Source organism: Coregonus lavaretus, assembly GCF_964263955.1.
Source record: "Coregonus lavaretus genome assembly, contig: HAP1_SCAFFOLD_4714, whole genome shotgun sequence".
NCBI classification, from domain to species: domain Eukaryota; kingdom Metazoa; phylum Chordata; class Actinopteri; order Salmoniformes; family Salmonidae; genus Coregonus; species Coregonus lavaretus.
This window is the reverse complement of record NW_028162335.1, coordinates 21,213-40,775: the sequence shown is the minus strand read 5'-3', so window position 1 is coordinate 40,775 and position 19,563 is coordinate 21,213. Positions and strand designations below refer to the sequence as shown.

The window sequence follows — 19,563 nt, the reverse complement described above, 5'->3', positions numbered from 1 at the left end:
TTAATTGGAAGAAAATAAACAGAAAATCCACAGGGAATGGTGTTGATGACAGATACAGGAAGTAATTAGTGGCTAACAAAGGAACTCTCACAAACAATGAACATGCATTTATGCTTCACTCAGATGCATGTGAATGTGCATGTTGATTGCAAATCAGCTGCTTAAGGGGTAGATTTTCAATATCTCTACACCAACTGGCCTTGAATTGAATCTCCACAGTAGTTTTTGTTACTAGATATCACTTGCATAATATATACATTTATTTTTATTCAGATTCAGTAACTAAAGATACACTAGCTAAATGCAGTGACATCAGAAAACTATTCCAGATGGTTCCGAGTTATCCTTCTCCATTGTTTGTATATTGCGTTCCTTTTTCTTGGAAGGACATGAGTTGACTCTTCACTGTCAAATGTATTAGTCCAGATCTGGATGGAATGCATAAAGGAATCCTTTTCCCTAACTTCCGTATCATCTGCCTGCAGGGTAGGAAAAGATTGTATTTCTATCCCTCTGTCTTGAGCACAGAAATAAAAAGCTAATGCCTTTCACCTGTTTTCTTATATAATCTCAAGGCTCGGTTTTAGTTTCATACATACAGTTATATTGACGTAATGGCATTGACCTCATTTTGGAGGTAACAGCAAGCAATTACCTAAAGTAAAGACTGGTAAACATGCGGAGAGCCTTCTTCAACTACATAGCTTCTGTTCTTTGTATAGAATAGCGCTACAAAAACAGCATTATACATTTACATAAATCAAGAATTCTGTGAATTCAAAATGGTGGTGTAACATTCTATCTTTATTAAGCAAAAACATAATTTACATTTCTTTAAAGATTATTTGACTGTCTACAGTACAGCAACCACACATGTAAGATGGCAACTAGTGACTAACTACTTCACATCTGCTACACACACATCTCCCTTGCTGTGTGGTGATTGTGAAAGTGGGGTTATGTGACCTATTCTGCTGTCTTCTTCAACTTGTTGGCTCTGCGCTGGGCTCCAGACTTCCTCTTGGAATTTGACTTTTTGGGTTGTTGTTTGGGCAGGATCCTGCCTCCTTTAGTCTTACTGGGACAGGAGAGGGAGGGAGAGAGAGAACAAGTTCAGACACACTCACACAGGCAAACAAAATCAGTTCGAACCCTCAAAGAAACACGCCATTTAGGGTGTGTAACAAAACTGTACTGATATGGGTAGAGCTGGGAACATACAGTAGTTTAGTGTCTTGGGAAATAAAATGTACCAGCCCTGTGTGTCTGTGTTTCTCTTTGTGTTGTGTCTGGGTATATGAAGTAGAGTAAACTCACTTGTTAATGGTCCTCTGTTTGTCTTTGACGGGACAGGCTCTGTGTTTGTGCTTCAAGCTGCCACAGTTGAAACAGCCTTCCAGACCCGGGCTGTTCCCACAGGGATGGTCCCGGAGGGCACAGCGCCCACAGGACTGGCAGTGACGCCAGGCTGGGGAGGGAGGGAGAGAGGGCAGAGGTACCAGTCAAACAATCACTCAACCCAAACATTGGGGTTTGACAGTGTTGGCAGTCTGGGAGATACTCACATGGCTTCACACACTTCTGACACTCTGAGCAATGCTTCCACTCTCTCCCATCCTGAAAGAACAAACATCATGAAAAGTCTGACCTGTTGTGAAAAGTCATATTGCAGCATGTGAAGTACATGCACCTCTAATTCAACGCAATGTAGCTAACTATTTCATCAAGTTAAACTGTGCAACAGTACTTTTTCAGCCTGCCACGGGGAAATACATACCTTTGAAGGGCACAAGTTGCATTTAGTACAATGCTTGTTCTCAGACCACACATATCTCTCACAGACTTTGCAGAATCTATGACAAGGAAAAAGACAGATGGATCTAATTTAATCTGGCCTCTTAAGAACTCCTCTCTAATACTTATCCCACCAAAATTAATCCTTTTTAATCTGACCAATAAGATGATTAACTATATTTTCCATGTTCCATTTAGGATGACATCTTAATATGATTATATTACTTAGTAACAGGCATTTGGCTCATGTGGGACAGGGAATAGTTGGTTGTACCTGTAAGCCCCTCTCAGGAAGGAGGGTCAGGTTGGTGTGTGACCCTGTAACCCTCCTCCTTAGGGAGGATGTTGTCTCGTGGTGTCAGGTTGGTGTGTGTCCCTGTAACCCTCCTCCTTAGGGAGGATGATGTCTCGTGGTGTCAGGTTGGTGTGTGTACCTGTAACCCTCCTCCTTAGGGAGGATGATGTCTCGTGGTGTCAGGTTGGTGTGTGTGTACCTGTAACCCTCCACCTTAGGGAGGATGATGTCTCGTGGTGTCAGGTTGGTGTGTGTCCCTGTAACCCTCCACCTTAGGGAGGATGATGTCTCGTGGTGTCAGGTTGGTGTGTGTCCCTGTAACCCTCCTCCTTAGGGAGGATGATGTCTCGTGGTGTCAGGTTGGTGTGTGTGTGTAACCCTCCACCTTAGGGAGGATGATGTCTCGTGGTGTCAGGTTGGTGTGTGTGTACCTGTAACCCTCCTCCTTAGGGAGGATGATGTCTCGTGGTGTCAGGTTGGTGTGTGTCCCTGTAACCCTCCACCTTAGGGAGGATGATGTCTCGTGGTGTCAGGTTGGTGTGTGACCCTGTAACCCTTCACCTTAGGGAGGATGATGTCTTGTGGTGTCAGGTTGGTGTGTGTCCCTGTAACCCTCCTCCTTAGGGAGGATGATGTCTCGTGGTGTCAGGTTGGTGTGTGACCCTGTAACCCTCCACCTTAGGGAGGTTGATGTCTCGTGGTGTCAGGTTGGTGTGTGTCCCTGTAACCCTCCTCCTTAGGGAGGATGATGTCTCGTGGTGTCAGGTTGGTGTGTGTGTGTAACCCTCCACCTTAGGGAGGATGATGTCTCGTGGTGTCAGGTTGGTGTGTGTGTACCTGTAACCCTCCACCTTAGGGAGGATGATGTCTCGTGGTGTCAGGTTGGTGTGTGGGTACCTGTAACCCTCCTCCTTAGGGAGGATGATGTCTCGTGGTGTCAGGTTGGTGTGTGTACCTGTAACCCTCCACCTTAGGGAGGATGATGTCTCGTGGTGTCAGGTTGGTGTGTGTGTACCTGTAACCCTCCACCTTAGGGAGGATGATGTCTCGTGGTGTCAGGTTGGTGTGTGTCCCTGTAACCCTCCTCCTTAGGGAGGATGATGTCTCGTGGTGTCAGGTTGGTGTGTGTACCTGTAACCCTCCTCCTTAGGGAGGATGATGTCTCGTGGTGTCAGGTTGGTGTGTGTACCTGTAACCCTCCTCCTTAGGGAGGATGATGTCTCATGGTGTCAGGTTGGTGTGTGTGTCCCTGTAACCCTCCTCGTTAGGGAGGATGATGTCTCGTGGTGTCAGGTTGGTGTGTGTAACCCTCCTCCTTAGGGAGGATGATGTCTCGTGGTGTCAGGTTGGTGTGTGTACCTGTAACCCTCCTCCTTAGGGAGGATGATGTCTCGTGGTGTCAGGTTGGTGTGTGTCCCTGTAACCCTCCTCCTTAGGGAGGATGATGTCTCATGGTGTCAGGTTGGTGTGTGTACCTGTAACCCTCCACCTTAGGGAGGATGATGTCTCGTGGTGTCAGGTTGGTGTGTGTGTAACCCTCCTCCTTAGGGAGGATGATGTCTCGTGGTGTCAGGTTGGTGTGTGTCCCTGTAACCCTCCTCCTTAGTGAGGATGATGTCTCGTGGTGTCAGGTTGGTGTGTGTGTACCTGAAACCCTCCACCTTAGGGAGGATGATGTCTCGTGGTGTCAGGTTGGTGTGTGTCCCTGTAACCCTCCACCTTAGGGAGGATGATGTCTCGTGGTGTCAGGTTGGTGTGTGTCCCTGTAACCCTCCTCCTTAGGGAGGATGATGTCTCGTGGTGTCAGGTTGGTGTGTGTACCTGTAACCCTCCTCCTTAGGGAGGATGATGTCTCGTGGTGTCAGGTTGGTGTGTGTACCTGTAACCCTCCTCCTTAGGGAGGTTGATGTCTCGTGGTGTCAGGTTGGTGTGTGACCCTGTAACCCTCCACCTTAGGGAGGTTGATGTCTCGTGGTGTCAGGTTGGTGTGTGTCCCTGTAACCCTCCACCTAAGGGAGGATGATGTCTCGTGGTGTCAGGTTGGTGTGTGTACCTGTAACCCTCCTCCTTAGGGAGGTTGATGTCTCGTGGTGTCAGGTTGGTGTGTGACCCTGTAACCCTCCACCTTAGGGAGGTTGATGTCTCGTGGTGTCAGGTTGGTGTGTGTCCCTGTAACCCTCCACCTTAGGGAGGATGATGTCTCGTGGTGTCAGGTTGGTGTGTGTACCTGTAACCCTCCTCCTTAGGGAGGATGATGTCTCGTGGTGTCAGGTTGGTGTGTGACCCTGTAGCCCTCCACCTTAGGGAGGTTGATGTCTCGTGGTGTCAGGTTGGTGTGTGTCCCTGTAACCCTCCACCTTAGGAAGGATGATGTCTCGTGGTGTCAGGTTGGTGTGTGTACCTGTAACCCTCCTCCTTAGGGAGGATGATGTCTCGTGGTGTCAGGTTGGTGTGTGTCCCTGTAACCCTCCTCCTTAGGGAGGATGATGTCTCGTGGTGTCAGGTTGGTGTGTGTACCTGTAACCCTCCTCCTTAGGGAGGATGATGTCTCGTGGTGTCAGGTTGGTGTGTATGTGTAACCCTCCTCCTTAGAAGGATGATGTCTCGTGGTGTCAGGTTGGTGTGTGTACCTGTAACCCTCCTCCTTAGGGAGGATGATGTCTCGTGGTGTCAGGTTGGTGTGTGTACCTGTAACCCTCCACCTTAGGGAGGATGATGTCTCGTGGTGTCAGGTTGGTGTGTGTACCTGTAACCCTCCACCTTAGGGAGGATGATGTCTCGTGGTGTCAGGTTGGTGTGTGTACCTGTAACCCTCCACCTTAGGGAGGATGATGTCTCGTGGTGTCAGGTTGGTGTGTGTACCTGTAACCCTCCACCTTAGGGAGGATGATGTCTCGTGGTGTCAGGTTGGTGTGTGTGTAACCCTCCTCCTTAGGGAGGATGATGTCTCGTGGTGTCAGGTTGGTGTGTCCCTGTAACCCTCCTCCTTAGGGAGGATGATGTCTCGTGGTGTCAGGTTGGTGTGTGTCCCTGTAACCCTCCTCCTTAGGGAGGATGATGTCTCGTGGTGTCAGGTTGGTGTGTGTGTAACCCTCCTCCTTAGGGAGGATGATGTCTCGTGGTGTCAGGTTGGTGTGTGTACCTGTAACCCTCCACCTTAGGGAGGATGATGTCTCGTGGTGTCAGGTTGGTGTGTGTACCTGTAACCCTCCACCTTAGGGAGGATGATGTCTCGTGGTGTCAGGTTGGTGTGTGTACCTGTAACCCTCCACCTTAGGGAGGATGATGTCTCGTGGTGTCAGGTTGGTGTGTGACCCTGTAACCCTCCTCCTTAGGGAGGTTGATGTCTCGTGGTGTCAGGTTGGTGTGTGACCCTGTAACCCTCCTCCTTAGGGAGGATGATGTCTCGTGGTGTCAGGTTGGTGTGTGTACCTGTAACCCTCCACCTAAGGGAGGATGATGTCTCGTGGTGTCAGGTTGGTGTGTGTACCTGTAACCCTCCACCTTAGGGAGGATGATGTCTCGTGGTGTCAGGTTGGTGTGTGTACCTGTAACCCTCCTCCTTAGGGAGGATGATGTCTCGTGGTGTCAGGTTGGTGTGTGTACCTGTAACCCTCCACCTTAGGGAGGATGATGTCTCGTGGTGTCAGGTTGGTGTGTGTACCTGTAACCCTCCACCTTAGGGAGGATGATGTCTCGTGGTGTCAGGTTGGTGTGTGTACCTGTAACCCTCCACCTTAGGGAGGATGATGTCTCGTGGTGTCAGGTTGGTGTGTGTACCTGTAACCCTCCACCTTAGGGAGGATGATGTCTCGTGGTGTCAGGTTGGTGTGTGACCCTGTAACCCTCCTCCTTAGGGAGGTTGATGTCTCGTGGTGTCAGGTTGGTGTGTGACCCTGTAACCCTCCTCCTTAGGGAGGATGATGTCTCGTGGTGTCAGGTTGGTGTGTGTACCTGTAACCCTCCACCTAAGGGAGGATGATGTCTCGTGGTGTCAGGTTGGTGTGTGTGTAACCCTCCACCTTAGGGAGGATGATGTCTCGTGGTGTCACGTTGGTGTGTGTGTAACCCTCCTCCTTAGGGAGGATGATGTCTCGTGGTGTCAGGTTGGTGTGTGTACCTGTAACCCTCCACCTTAGGGAGGATGATGTCTCGTGGTGTCAGGTTGGTGTGTGTACCTGTAACCCTCCACCTTAGGGAGGATGATGTCTCGTGGTGTCAGGTTGGTGTGTGTACCTGTAACCCTCCACCTTAGGGAGGATGATGTCTCGTGGTGTCAGGTTGGTGTGTGACCCTGTAACCCTCCTCCTTAGGGAGGTTGATGTCTCGTGGTGTCAGGTTGGTGTGTGACCCTGTAACCCTCCTCCTTAGGGAGGATGATGTCTCGTGGTGTCAGGTTGGTGTGTGTGTACCTGTAACCCTCCACCTAAGGGAGGATGATGTCTCGTGGTGTCAGGTTGGTGTGTGTGTAACCCTCCACCTTAGGGAGGATGATGTCTCGTGGTGTCAGGTTGGTGTGTGTCCCTGTAACCCTCCTCCTTAGGGAGGATGATGTCTCGTGGTGTCAGGTTGGTGTGTGTCCCTGTAACCCTCCTCCTTAGGGAGGATGATGTCTCGTGGTGTCAGGTTGGTGTGTGTCCCTGTAACCCTCCTCCTTAGGGAGGATGATGTCTCGTGGTGTCAGGTTGGTGTGTGTCCCTGTAACCCTCCTCCTTAGGGAGGATGATGTCTCGTGGTGTCAGGTTGGTGTGTGTGTAACCCTCCTCCTTAGGGAGGATGATGTCTCGTGGTGTCAGGTTGGTGTGTGTGTGTAACCCTCCACCTTAGGGAGGATGATGTCTCGTGGTGTCAGGTTGGTGTGTGTGTACCTGTAACCCTCCTCCTTAGGGAGGATGATGTCTCGTGGTGTCAGGTTGGTGTGTGTGTGTGTAACCCTCCTCCTTAGGGAGGATGATGTCTCGTGGTGTCAGGTTGGTGTGTGTGTCCCTGTAACCCTCCTCCTTAGGGAGGATGATGTCTCGTGGTGTCAGGTTGGTGTGTGTGTACCTGTAACCCTCCTCCTTAGGGAGGATGATGTCTCGTGGTGTCAGGTTGGTGTGTACCTGTAACCCTCCTCCTTAGGGAGGATGATGTCTCGTGGTGTCAGGTTGGTGTGTGTGTCCCTGTAACCCTCCACCTTAGGGAGGATGATGTCTCGTGGTGTCAGGTTGGTGTGTGTCCCTGTAACCCTCCTCCTTAGGGAGGATGATGTCTCGTGGTGTCAGGTTGGTGTGTACCTGTAACCCTCCTCCTTAGGGAGGATGATGTCTCGTGGTGTCAGGTTGGTGTGTGTGTCCCTGTAACCCTCCACCTTAGGGAGGATGATGTCTCGTGGTGTCAGGTTGGTGTGTGTCCCTGTAACCCTCCTCCTTAGGGAGGATGATGTCTCGTGGTGTCAGGTTGGTGTGTGTACCTGTAACCCTCCTCCTTAGGGAGGATGATGTCTCGTGGTGTCAGGTTGGTGAACAGGCGGACAGGGGACTGCTTTCTGCCCGTCTTTCCATGTTTATAGAGGGGATGGTTGTCATAGTCCACCTAGGAGAACAACAATGAGTCAGTTTGGTGGTGGAAGGGCTACCTAATGAGTCAGTTTGGTAGTGTAAGGGCTACCTAATGAGTCAGTTTGGTAGTGTAAGGGCTACCTAATGAGTCAGTTTGGTAGTGGAAGGGCTACCTAATGAGTCAGTTTGGTGGTGGAAGGGCTACCTAATGAGTCAGTTTGGTAGTGGAAGGGCTACCTAATGAGTCAGTTTGGTGGTGGAAGGGCTACCTAATGAGTCAGTTTGGTAGTGGAAGGGCTACCTAATGAGTCAGTTTGGTGGTGGAAGGGCTACCTAATGAGTCAGTTTGGTAGTGGAAGGGCTACCTAATGAGTCAGTTTGGTGGTGGAAGGGCTACCTAATGAGTCAGTTTGGTGGTGGAAGGGCTACCTAATGAGTCAGTTTGGTAGTGGAAGGGCTACCTAATGAGTCAGTTTGGTAGTGGAAGGGCTACCTAATGAGTCAGTTTGGTAGTGGAAGGGCTACCTAATGAGTCAGTTTGGTGGTGGAAGGGCTACCTAATGAGTCAGTTTGGTAGTGGAAGGGCTACCTAATGAGTCAGTTTGGTGGTGGAAGGTCTACCTAATGAGTCAGTTTGGTAGTGGAAGGGCTACCTAATGAGTCAGTTTGGTGGTGGAAGGGCTACCTAATGAGTCAGTTTGGTGGTGGAAGGGCTACCTAATGAGTCAGTTTGGTAGTGGAAGGGCTACCTAATGAGTCAGTTTGGTGGTGGAAGGGCTACCTAATGAGTCAGTTTGGTAGTGGAAGGGCTACCTAATGAGTCAGTTTGGTAGTGTAAGGGCTACCTAATGAGTCAGTTTGGTGGTGGAAGGGCTACATACAGTAAAACAAAGTTAAGTAAGTAGCCTTGTCCGAGCCTGAAAGGTCCATAGTCCAGTTTCTGTAGAGTGAGTACACTCCCTGGACAGGACGCTAGTCTATAACAGGGACTTACCCTCAATCCTTAATGCAGAGTGCCAAGCAGAGAGACATCGGGTATACATACATTATAGTAAATGCACATTATTATCAATCATTATCTTTTACTAATGCACATATGTCAAGCTGTGCTCCTGAGATTCGCCAATACGTCTGAATACAACTGGCTTACCTGGTAGTCTAGCATGGTGAAAGAGGGGAAGCACTCCAGGATGCGCGGCTCAAAGAAGTAGGGGAAGCTCCACACCATAGGTATCTCCACAACACTGTTCTCTGGAGAAACACACACAAAATAAATCAGGTTATGGATTTAAGTCCTTCATTTCTACTTACAAATATTTAGGAACATACAGTGAGGGAAAAAAGTATTTGATCCCCTGCTGATTTTGTACGTTTGCCCACTGACAAAGAAATGATCAGTCTATAATTATAAATGGTAGGTTTATTTGAACAGTGAGAGACAGAATGACAACAAAAAAATCCAGAAAAATTTTTATAAATTGATTTGCATTTTAAATGAGGGAAATAAGCATTTGACCCCCTCTCAATCAGAAAGATTTCTGGCTCCCAGGTGTCTTTTATACAGGTAATGAGCTGAGATTAGGAGCACACTCTTAAAGGGAGTGCTCCTAATCTCAGCTTGTTACCTGTATAAAAAGACACAGAAGCAATCAATCAGATTCCAAACTCTCCACCATGGCCAAGACCAAAGAGCTCTCCAAGGATGTCAGGGACAAGATTGTAGACCTACACAAGGCTGGAATGGGCTACAAGACCATCGCCAAGCAGCTTGGTGAGAAGGTGACAACAGTTTGTGTTTCTTCCATTTGCGAATAATCGCACCAACAAACTGTCAATCTCCCTCGGCCTGGGGCTCCATGCAAGATCTCACTAAGTGGAGTTGCAATGATCATGAGAACGGTGAGGAATCAGCCCAGAACTACACGGGAGGATCTTGTCAATTATCTCAAGGCAGCTGGGACCATAGTCACCAAGAAAACAATTGGTAACACACTACGCCGTGAAGGACTGAAATCCTGCAGCGCCCGCAAGGTCCCCCTGCTCAAGAAAGCACATATACAGGGCCGTCTGAAGTTTGCCAATGAACATCTGAATGATTCAGAGGAGAACTGTGTGAAAGTGTTGTGGTCAGATGAGACCAAAATCGAGCTCTTTGGCATCAACTCAACTCGCCGTGTTTGGAGGAGGAGGAATGCTGCCTATGACCCAAAGAACACCATCCCCACCGTCAAACATGGAGGTGGAAACATTATGCTTTGGGGGAGTTTTTCTGCTAAGGGGACAGGACAACTTCACCGCATCAAAGGGTCGATGGACGGGGCCATGTACCGTCAAATCTTGGGAAAGAACCTTCCCTCAGCCAAGGCATTGAAAATGGGTCGTGGATGGGTATTCCAGCATGACAATGACCCAAAACACACGGCCAAGGCAACAAAGGAGTGGCTCAAGAAGAAGCACATTAAGGTCCCGGAGTGGCCTAGCCAGTCTCCAGACCTTAATCCCATAGAAAATCTGTGGAGGGAGCTGAAGGTTCGAGTTGCCAAACGTCAGCCTCAAAACCTTAATGACTTGGAGAAGATCTGCAAAGAGGAGTTGGACAAAATCCCTCCTGAGATGTGTGCAAACCTGGTGGCCAACTACAAGAAACGTCTGACCTCTGTGATTGCCAACAAGGGTTTTGCCACCAAGTACTAAGTCATGTTTTGCAGAGGGGTCAAATACTTATTTCCCTCATTAAAATGCAAATCAATTTATAACATTTTTGACATGCGTTTTTCTGGATTTTTTTGTTGTTATTCTGTCTCTCACTGTTCAAATAAACCTACCATTTAAAATTATAGACTGATCATGTCTTTGTCAGTGGGCAAACGTACAAAATCAGCAGGGGATCAAATACTTTTTTCCCCTCACTGTATATGTCAATGTTTTAAATTGGAAAATGCATTTTAAATTGGATATGCATTTTATTTATTAGCGGAGACAAATTCATTCACTGCAACACTAACCGGCGGTCTGCAGTTTCCGCCACGTCTCTGAGATTTGGGAGAAACTGTGGGCCAGAGGCTTCACCAGGCCCCCGAATGGAGGGTCAGACACCAGGATTACCTTCTCCCCATTTTCCTCACTGAGGAAGGCTTGGAGGACCCCGCTCCCTGCCTGTGTAAAAACATTACATGGAGTTCGATACTCATTCAAAAAAAAAAAAGGATCAAGCCTTTGGATAAATTAATTTAAGACAATCATGAGGGTCAAACTTTTACCTCTCCTCCAAAGAAGTGATGGTTGAACATGTTGTAGTGACAGAACTCGTCCTCGCCATAGAACTGAGCATATCTGGAACAGACAAAAACAAGAAGATTTCCACATGACATCTGATAGTGCTTTCATTACATCGTTCATTCCATGTAATGTAGGATCAGTACGAGCATGGAGCAGGGTGGATTAGGGTGGGACTACCACGGCAGGGTGGATTAGGGTGGGACTACCACGGCAGTTAGCCGCCTCCTGTAGTGAACAGAAAGTCCACTGGGTTGTATTGGTGTGATTATACATTTCCAATCTTGGAAAAATAAAATCACTGAAGGGCACTTGAGCAACAGTAAATACACCCACACAGGCTTCAGCTTGTTACTCGTTATTACACCCTTGCTGATGTTCAATCTGACACATTCCTAACAGACACGCACAGAGAACGGATGAGACATAGGAACAGAGTGAGTATAGACATACATACATCTCATAAACATACATTAGGCTATACCAATATAGATTCATTTGGGATTGTTGGGCACAGAACTGGCAAAGAACTCATTTCCTTAAAGCTGCAGAATGGTTATGATTGAACGACACAAGGCATTGGTAAACATGCTTCAATAATTCCTTTCAGTGAAATGCATTGAGCAGCTAAATGATGCATGAATCTGTTCTGCTATCCTGTAATTAGCCTAGCTATCATGCTAATTATTTATTTTACTAAGTTGTAGCAGTACCTGTATTTTTGCAAACTTTGACAAGAACCTAAGTTGTGCATAGATTTATCATAATGGAGCGTGGAGAGAGCAGGCATGTTTCAACAGACAAGCCTCAAGACCGCAGCAATAGCAGCCTCCAAAAACCAGACAAACCAGTTCGCTTACAAAATACAATCACACAGCCATCACATTTGTTAGATTGAATTCTGAATTCACCTCCAACTTTCAACCACATCTTGAATGAAGGGGATCATCAATGCACAGTGATAGGGAATAGACTTAAGATTGTGTCTAAGTTTATTACATTTCAGTCATTTAGCAGACGCTCTTATCCAGAGCGACTTACAGTTAGTGAGTGCACACATTTTCATACTGACCCCCCGTAAAGCCACAAAAGGAGATTGGTAGTGATGACACTTGGAACAGATGCTCCAACGTTAAGGGACACTGTGGTTCCTATCTTGTACATCTATGTGACTACCACTGACAAGTGTGTACATCTTGCTTAGCCATGGCAGATAAGGACCCAATAACCGATGGCCAGAGACTGGAAGTGTCCCCCGGCTCTTCGCTCTCAGCCCAGAGTGGTGCCATGGTTCCCCCTGTAGAATATCAGGCAGTGTTACAGGACGGCGCTCTCTCACTGGTCCCCCTCGACAGTCATTCTGCTGGAGAGGGGGTGGTTCAGCCGTACCCTCGCTCCCCAAAGCTCATCCGCAAGATAGCAGCATCCAGAAAGCTCTCTGAGGTAAATGTTATGATTGTGTAGAATGGGACCAAGGTATCCGACTGCTACTAGTACTGTTCCCAATGATGAATGATTTCCTGATGGTAATCTCTAGTATTTCACCTTTGTTTAACCAAGATGGTCGATTGAGAAGCAATTCTCATTTGCACTAGCTAAATGGAAACCAATCGATTCAAAATCATTCGTCATTAGCAGTGACTGAGAATCAATCTATTCAGAAGCAATTCTCATTTGCAGTAATTTAGAAACCATCAATGGAGTTTCACTGTTTTGTCCTCTCAAACCCTATCTGTGCTGTAGGAGCAGCTGTCCAGACGATTGGAGGAACTGCAGTCAGAGAGAACCAGAACTAAGGCCCACATTCTATCTCTGAAGAAACGCAAGGCTGATCTCTCTGTGAGTACAACACTGCCTTCCTATGGTCCATGAGTGCCACTGCAGCCAAGGGCAATTCAACCCATAGAGAATTTTCTCCATATTTCCTAACCTTGCATTGCTAACGCAGACTAGCTAAAATAATGGATTAGAGACACTTCAAGTTCCCTAGCGCTGGTGCCAGTCTGCTAACTCAAAAGTTCTGCTAACTCAGAAACAAGACTTGCATCTAAGCTATGGGTTCCCTTTAACTCCCCAATTTCCTCCCCTCTCATCATGATGAAGAGGCGCACAGAGGTGATGAAGCACCAGGTGAGAGAGAGGTTCGAGGGCATGAGGGCCGCCCTGCAGAGAGACCAGCAGGCCATGGTGGACTCGCTGGAGCTGGACCTCATAGAGACCAGCGCCAGACTAGACCAGGTCCTGAAGGGCTGGGACCAGCACCTGGGACAGGTCCAGAGGAGCGTCACCACTACCCAGAAAGCCCTGGGGCAGACTTGGACAGGGGGCGATACACAGGTCTAATTCTAGATACTGCAGATGAACTACATGTAGGCTAACCAGAGTTTCAGTGTTGTAGACCCATGGGGCGGCGCACAATTGGCCCAGCGTCGTCCAGGGTAGGGGAGGGAATGGCAGGCAGGGATGTAGCTCAGTTGGTAGAGCATGGCGTTTGCAACGCCAGGGTTGTGGGTTCAATTCCAGTATAAAAAATTAAAATGTATGCACTCACTAACTGTAAGTCGCTCTGGATAAGAGCGTCTGCTAAATGACGTAAATGTAAATGTTATGCTATTTCAACAATTGTGTGTACTCCATTTTACAGAATCTTCCTGACAATCTCAGGTAAAAAATATATTATAGTAATCTCTAATTTCTCCAATATCCTTATTTTGAGATGTTATGACTAGCTTTTTTGATGAAAACGTATAGGAACTCTGGCATTGGGCTAAGTACATGTGGAACTGTCTGTCCCCCTGTAGCCATAAGAAGCCGGATGCTTCCGAAGCAGAGATCCGGCTGAATGAAGAGCGGTTTGAGAAGCTTCTGAGAACCCTACACTCCTTCTACAAGGACCTGAAGGCCCAGCTTCAGAGGAAGACACTGCTGCTGGGTAACATACCTTACATCTGCATATCAATCTAGCCACAGAGGCTATGACCAAATATCTACATGGTAAAATCTCACTCTGGATCTAGGTAGGATTTTGGGGGGGGAAAACAGATGAGGTTACAGATACAGAAAGTGTTTCTGTTCCAATCCGTTTGCAGATTCCTCCACAGTGATGATTGACAGGCAGACCTGCCATAGCAAGATCACAGTGACAGGAGAGGGACGGGGCATGTGCTTCTCCGACTCCGCCCAGTCTGCTCCAGAGCACCCCCTCCAGTTTGACAAGATCTGCTGTGCCCTGGGCTCTGTCGCCGTGACAACGGGCCAACGCTACTGGGAGGCCGACGTCCGCTACTGCTCCGCCTGGGCTGTGGGCGTGGCCTACAGCAGCATGGACCGGAAGGGGCGGGACAAAGGTGCCAAGCTGGGGCGGAACAGAAACTCGTGGTGTGTGGAACTCAGGCATGGCCGTCTCTCCGCCTGGCACAACGACAGGCACGTGTCGTGCTCCGCCAGCGGGCGAAGGGTGCCAGGTAGGGTGGGCGTGTGGGTGCACTACGAGAAGGGAAAGCTGGCGTTCTACGATGCCGAGACTATGAAGGTCCTGCAGGAGTTCTCTGCAGCCTTGATGACCGTGTTTGATAGGGTGCATCATCAGTTCACGGAGCCCCTGTACCCTGCGTTCCGCTTCCTAAGACCATCGGAGGGACAGGTGTGGCCCAGCCATATAGAGATATGGGACGTCAACACTCCCATAGCAATCCATAAATGTCAATAAGCATCGTTCGATATGCACATTCATGTACTATTCAAAGTGTTTGCTCTACTCTCAATTCTTTTCTATGCCTGTTTTGTTCAATCATAGCAAATGTTAATCTGAGCAATGCATTGTGTGACCTTATGGGCAGCGCACAATTGGCCTAGCGTTGTCCAGGGTAGGGGAGGGAATGGCCGGCAGGGATGTAGCTCAGTTGATAAAGCATGGCGTTTGCAACACCAGGGTTGTGGGTTTGATTCCCACAGGGGACCAGTATGAAAAAAAAAAATATATATATATATATATGTATTCACTAACTGTAAGTCGCTCTGGATAAGAGCGTCTGCTAAATGACTAAAATGTAAATGTAATAAAATAAAACTGACCTGAAGTCTATATCCAGTAGCAGACTCTTCATGGGCTCACCCTTACCTTCCTGGTTTCTTAGCTTGATCAGCTCATGTAGTCTGGAAGAAATAGTGAATTAAACAATCAATCATACATAATAACAAGCAATCCCAGAAACACATAACATTGTAATATAGAATGTCTGTACTTTTAATTATTGGCTATGATACTTTGGATGGATATATTTAAAACACAAGACAAATCACAACAATTCAAAGAGCGCAACAAAGCACTTGAATCTAATCTAAATGTCCAGTAGGCACGAAATGGAAGACAACACTCTGGAACGCAATGAAGCGGGAGGTACTATGTGAACCTAACTTGCAAAACGTTTGGCCCTAATAAACATGACCCGTTTAAACAACACGACAGACGGGAAGTCCAAATCAAAGCCCTCACCTGGGTGTTCCGACACAGAGAACCTTCCTGTAGCCCCGCTTGGCCATGGTATCCAACAGGAAGTGACAGCTGCGGTCGGCGAAGAGGTACTGGGCGTTACTCTTCTTGTTCTCCAGGGGTTTCAACATCAGACTGGGCCTGCTCAGCCGGGCCTCTGTGATGTCATCAGCCTGCGACATCTTGTGAGATGCGTGGGCTTCCCATTCTCCTGGTAGGAGGAGAAGCTGGCAGTCCTGGCAGAACTTCCTTCCTAGGGGAAGAGCGAGGAACTTTTTAAACCTGGATTGGAAGAAAGAAACAAACAACCATGGTTTTAATTGGAAGAACATTATGTAGAGGTAGTGAGAAGATCTATCAAGTGAAATATTCATAATATGATCTGTCTAGCAACTTAGTAAAGGTACTTACAGTTGGACTGTTATCCATAGAACTATACCGTTCCATCTCTAACTTGGAATGGAATAGTTCCATGGATAGAGTCCCCTACATATCAGGACAGGTGTAGGCTATTTACCTGGAGCAGTACTCCTGATGGGTAAAAGTTGGCATCTTTGACCGGTTCTCCTCCTCTCGGGCCAAAAGCCTGACCTCAGACACCTACAACACAAACAGACATGTCACACGCCTGGTGAAAATAAGGGAGTGTAGTTAACTACTTCATGTGCACAAACAAGGACTTTCAAGAAGTCAGAGGCATTATTTTGGCTTCCATAAAAGGAAATGTAGGCTATTGTAGGAGGCATTTTGGCCAACTTATGTGGTTGTTGTGTTGTGTGGTCTATAGTTTGTCTGTCTTTGTATAATACACTTAATTTGGATAGAGGGCACTATATGTTGGGTCATGGGTCACAGCTCCTGAGTGGCGCAGTGGTCTAAGGCACTGCATCGCAGTGCTAACTGTGCCACTAGAGATCCTGGTTCGAATCCAGGCTCTGTCGCAGCCGGCCGCGACCGGGAGACTCATGGGCGGCGCACAATTGGCCCAGCGTCGTCCAGGGTAGGAGAGGGAATGGCCGGCAGGGATGTAGCTCAGTTGATAGAGCATGGCGTTTGCAACGGCAGAGTTGTGGGTTCGATTCCCATGGGGGGCCAGTATAATTTATATATATATATATATGTATTCACTAACTGTAAGTCGCTCTGGATAAGAGCGTCTGCTAAATGACTAAAATGTAAAAAAATCACAGGTGACCAGGAAGTGGGGATGCACAGGCAGCGACGGAAGAGGAAGCGAGGGTTCCGGGTTCAATGAAAGTCAACTGGAGAATCTCAATTGCATACTCATCGCGTCCCATTGGATGAGAAAGCTAGAGGTCCTCCCCCTCTGACCTCCTCAAATAGGTTTTGTGAAGGAGGCTAGAGGATGCAAATGAGATTCTCCCAATGAACTAAGTAGACCCGGCTACTATTGCATTGGTGTCTACGGGGAGACACACCCAGTTAAGTAGACAGGAACTGTCAATTTTGTTCAATGGTAAAGGCCTGAGCAATCTATCTTAAATTTATCCACCATCTTTGGCACAGGTATGGCGAGCATACAGTCAAAGAGAATAGCTATACGTTGTGATACAGCTCTTCCCATGCTCACCGTTAACACATTGGAACTATGCTCTGGATAAGAGCGTCTGCTAATTGACGTAAATGTAAATATGGGCCTACTGTAATTACATGTGGCAGTATGAAATTATTGCTAGCTACATGTTTATATGTGCTGCTAACAAATGGACAAAAGCAGTTTGTTTTGCACGCGTTTCTGAACATTTCCAATCCCACCTGTGCTAGAGTGGCTATCACTGGAACGTTTGACTGGGTTACATGTATATTAGGCCCACTATATTTGCCAGGGGATACAAAAAGATAATTGTTACCTTTTCATCTTCCCACTGAAAAAAGTTGCATTCTTTTCTGTCTCTGCACGCTGAGCAGGCATAAAACCTCCGGACTTTCTCCTCTCCTTTCCAGTTCTTCTCAAACAACAATGTTGGACCTGCATGGGCCAAGAACATCAACATACTTCACCGAATAACTCTCATTCAGATGTAAGATACAACTGTAGTTAGCGTGCTAGTATTCATATCATACGGTAGCTAGGTTCATATGGGCCTTTTCCCAAAACCTATCTAACTTTTATATCATTCAGACGTAGTTTCACGTTACTTACCATGTACACAAGATGGTGCTTTTTTGTCTCCCTCTTGAAGAACAATCTCTATTCCAAATCCGTCTTCATCTGATCCTTTCAATTGCACATCCATGTTAGTAAGAAGTAACGTTAGCTAGCTAATCAAATACTAGTTGCCTTGTCTAAACATTAGACGCATGTCTCTGCTACCATGCTGTCTCAAGTCGCGAATATTTGACGTCACTCAAGGTAACGCCCCTCTACAACTTGTTAAATTGTTGCCACCCTGAAATAGTAATATGAGGTTATGATGAACAATGTAACCAGTGTTTCACGTATAACTTAGTTGCAACATTGTATACTGTATTTGTTTTCATCTGGACGAAACGATTGTAGTAAACAAAGCCTTGAAGATGAGGCTGTTATTTGACCACCAGGAGGCACAAAAAGCATAAGGAAGAAAAATCATAAAACCTTGAATAGCGCTTTACTGCACTGTGCTGTTCTGTTTTGTACTTTATACGCAGTGTTTAAATGTATTGATTTCTAATGGTAGACTTCAAATCCAGAAGTGTAGTCTGAAGCTATAATGGATTCCAATTAATGTGTAAAAACCAATGAATAATTTATTGATCAACCATTGTTGCAGTGCCTCTGCTCTACCAATGCGTTTCTATGGGCTTATTTTGGAGCTAAGCTTGTAGCCTGCCTTCTCGCCTTTGGGACAACAACTCCCATTGTTAGGGCGGATATATAAGCATATCGTCATTATTTACAGATATTTGCTCTATTGCACAGTGCAATCCAACGCGTTTTGTTTACACTGCGTCGCAGTACTCGGAAATTGTAGTCCAAAACAGACCCACTTGAGAGTCACTTGAACACTGGTTTCTATTAGTATAAACTCTATTTCCCAGAAGCCTTTGTTCGCGGGGAGCGCAGGGGAGCTGTTTATCACCTGGCTAGAGGGATGTTGCTGCCGAAGCAGCGACGCAAGCGTCAGGCTCGACCGTACACCCACAGCCATGGTGCATGCATGTCGGCGCTGAATCGCCGTCAGTAGATTGTCAGCGGCAGATAATTTCATAGCATCGATATTTTATTATAGGCTACATCTCTGGAGGGACAGGGAGGAGTCGACTGAAGCATTTTCTGCAGGGAGAGGCTTCATCAATGTGCAGTCCACAGTCCTGACCAGAGGTGTGTGTGTAGTTGAATGAGGATAAATCTACTGTACATCGGACTGTAAAGAACACCTAGGATTACCATGAGCACAGGTAAGGTCTTATGCCCTATAATAGACTATAGTGTATGTGACGCATGTGGTTTGATCATAGCAATTCGATGGCAATTACCAGTTTGTAGGTTGACATTGTCATTATCTATGGCACTATCAGCTATTACACAGCAAAGCAATTACAGAGGTCCTACTTGAGCTATAGTTCTCCCACTGTGAAATGCCGTTTCTATGGCTACAGTATGTGGTGTAGAAATGCTCACTAGACTAGGTTTCCACTTCCAGACACATCATTGCTTTTTCCTTATGTTGCATTGCAGTCTCCCCACATCTACGGAGTCATAGCTACATTGCCTGGGAGCTGCAGGCTGATAGCCTGGTACACTGGTCTCGTGTGAGGACATTAGTGTGTCATGTCCTCCATGTGTCCATCCTGTGTAATACAATGTTATTACATATGAATGACTCTGGTTATGGGCATGACAAACATGCACAGTACAGTAGATTAATAGTTGAAGAACATCATTGCTATGAACATCATGTCTAGAAGACCTATTTGCCTATGGCAGTGGTTACCAACCTTTTTCGGTTACTGTACCACCAACTGAATTGTGCTCTAACCGGAGTACCCCTGAAGTACCCCCTCATGTGCATTTTACCAGTAAGCTTATGGTCTCATGAATCTTCTCAAGTACCCTGTGTGGTACTTGGTTGGGAACCACTGGCCAATGGGATCAAACCCATCATAGATTTGATGAAATCACGGACTTAGAAACAGTCTGAGCTGCCTCTCACTAGTGAGAC

The 19,563-nt window shown here is 47.1% G+C and overlaps 2 protein-coding genes across 3 annotated transcripts; one reads left to right on the top strand and one right to left on the bottom strand.

Annotated features, from left to right (window-relative positions):
* Positions 1–783: 783 nt before the first annotated feature.
* LOC311119346 (rRNA N(6)-adenosine-methyltransferase ZCCHC4-like) lies at positions 784–17,754 on the bottom strand. 2 transcript variants are annotated; one of them, XM_084194067.1, is made up of 13 exons: positions 17,562–17,754; positions 17,269–17,387; positions 15,915–15,997; positions 15,401–15,679; positions 14,980–15,060; positions 10,890–10,962; positions 10,635–10,785; positions 8,780–8,880; positions 7,542–7,663; positions 1,778–1,853; positions 1,566–1,617; positions 1,318–1,468; positions 784–1,078 (listed from the first exon to the last, which is right to left on the bottom strand). In XM_084194067.1, the coding sequence occupies exons 1-13, from the start codon at positions 17,653–17,655 to the stop codon at positions 967–969; spliced, it is 1,494 nt and encodes a 497-aa protein (XP_084050193.1). In that variant the 5' UTR covers positions 17,656–17,754; the 3' UTR covers positions 784–966. The 2 variants fall into 2 exon arrangements, with proteins under 2 accessions (XP_084050193.1, XP_084050194.1); XM_084194068.1 differs by having other exon boundaries at positions 784–1,074; positions 17,562–17,743.
* On the top strand, positions 11,283–14,871 carry LOC311119348 (E3 ubiquitin-protein ligase TRIM62-like). Its single transcript, XM_084194069.1, has 7 exons — positions 11,283–11,342; positions 12,110–12,348; positions 12,649–12,744; positions 13,009–13,242; positions 13,550–13,569; positions 13,707–13,837; positions 13,995–14,871. The coding sequence occupies exons 2-7, from the start codon at positions 12,112–12,114 to the stop codon at positions 14,612–14,614; spliced, it is 1,338 nt and encodes a 445-aa protein (XP_084050195.1). The 5' UTR covers positions 11,283–11,342; positions 12,110–12,111; the 3' UTR covers positions 14,615–14,871.
* Positions 17,755–19,563: the final 1,809 nt, after the last annotated feature.

What these genes read in the sequence shown, in the direction of transcription:
- LOC311119348 (XM_084194069.1), top strand. Translation starts at nt 12,112, where the DNA reads ATGGCAGATAAGGACCCAATAACCGATGGCCAGAGACTGGAAGTGTCC. An exon ending in GGACAGGGGGCGATACACAG is followed by an intron (nt 13,243 to 13,549) that starts GTCTAATTCTAG and finishes TCCATTTTACAG; the next exon opens with AATCTTCCTGACAATCTCAG. An exon ending in GAGGAAGACACTGCTGCTGG is followed by an intron (nt 13,838 to 13,994) that starts GTAACATACCTT and finishes ATCCGTTTGCAG; the next exon opens with ATTCCTCCACAGTGATGATT.
- LOC311119346 (XM_084194067.1), bottom strand. Translation starts at nt 17,655, where the DNA reads ATGGATGTGCAATTGAAAGGATCAGATGAAGACGGATTTGGAATAGAG. An exon ending in AGCACCATCTTGTGTACATG is followed by an intron (nt 17,388 to 17,561) that starts GTAAGTAACGTG and finishes TGGCCCATGCAG; the next exon opens with GTCCAACATTGTTGTTTGAG. An exon ending in CTCTGTGTCGGAACACCCAG is followed by an intron (nt 15,061 to 15,400) that starts GTGAGGGCTTTG and finishes TATTTCTTCCAG; the next exon opens with ACTACATGAGCTGATCAAGC.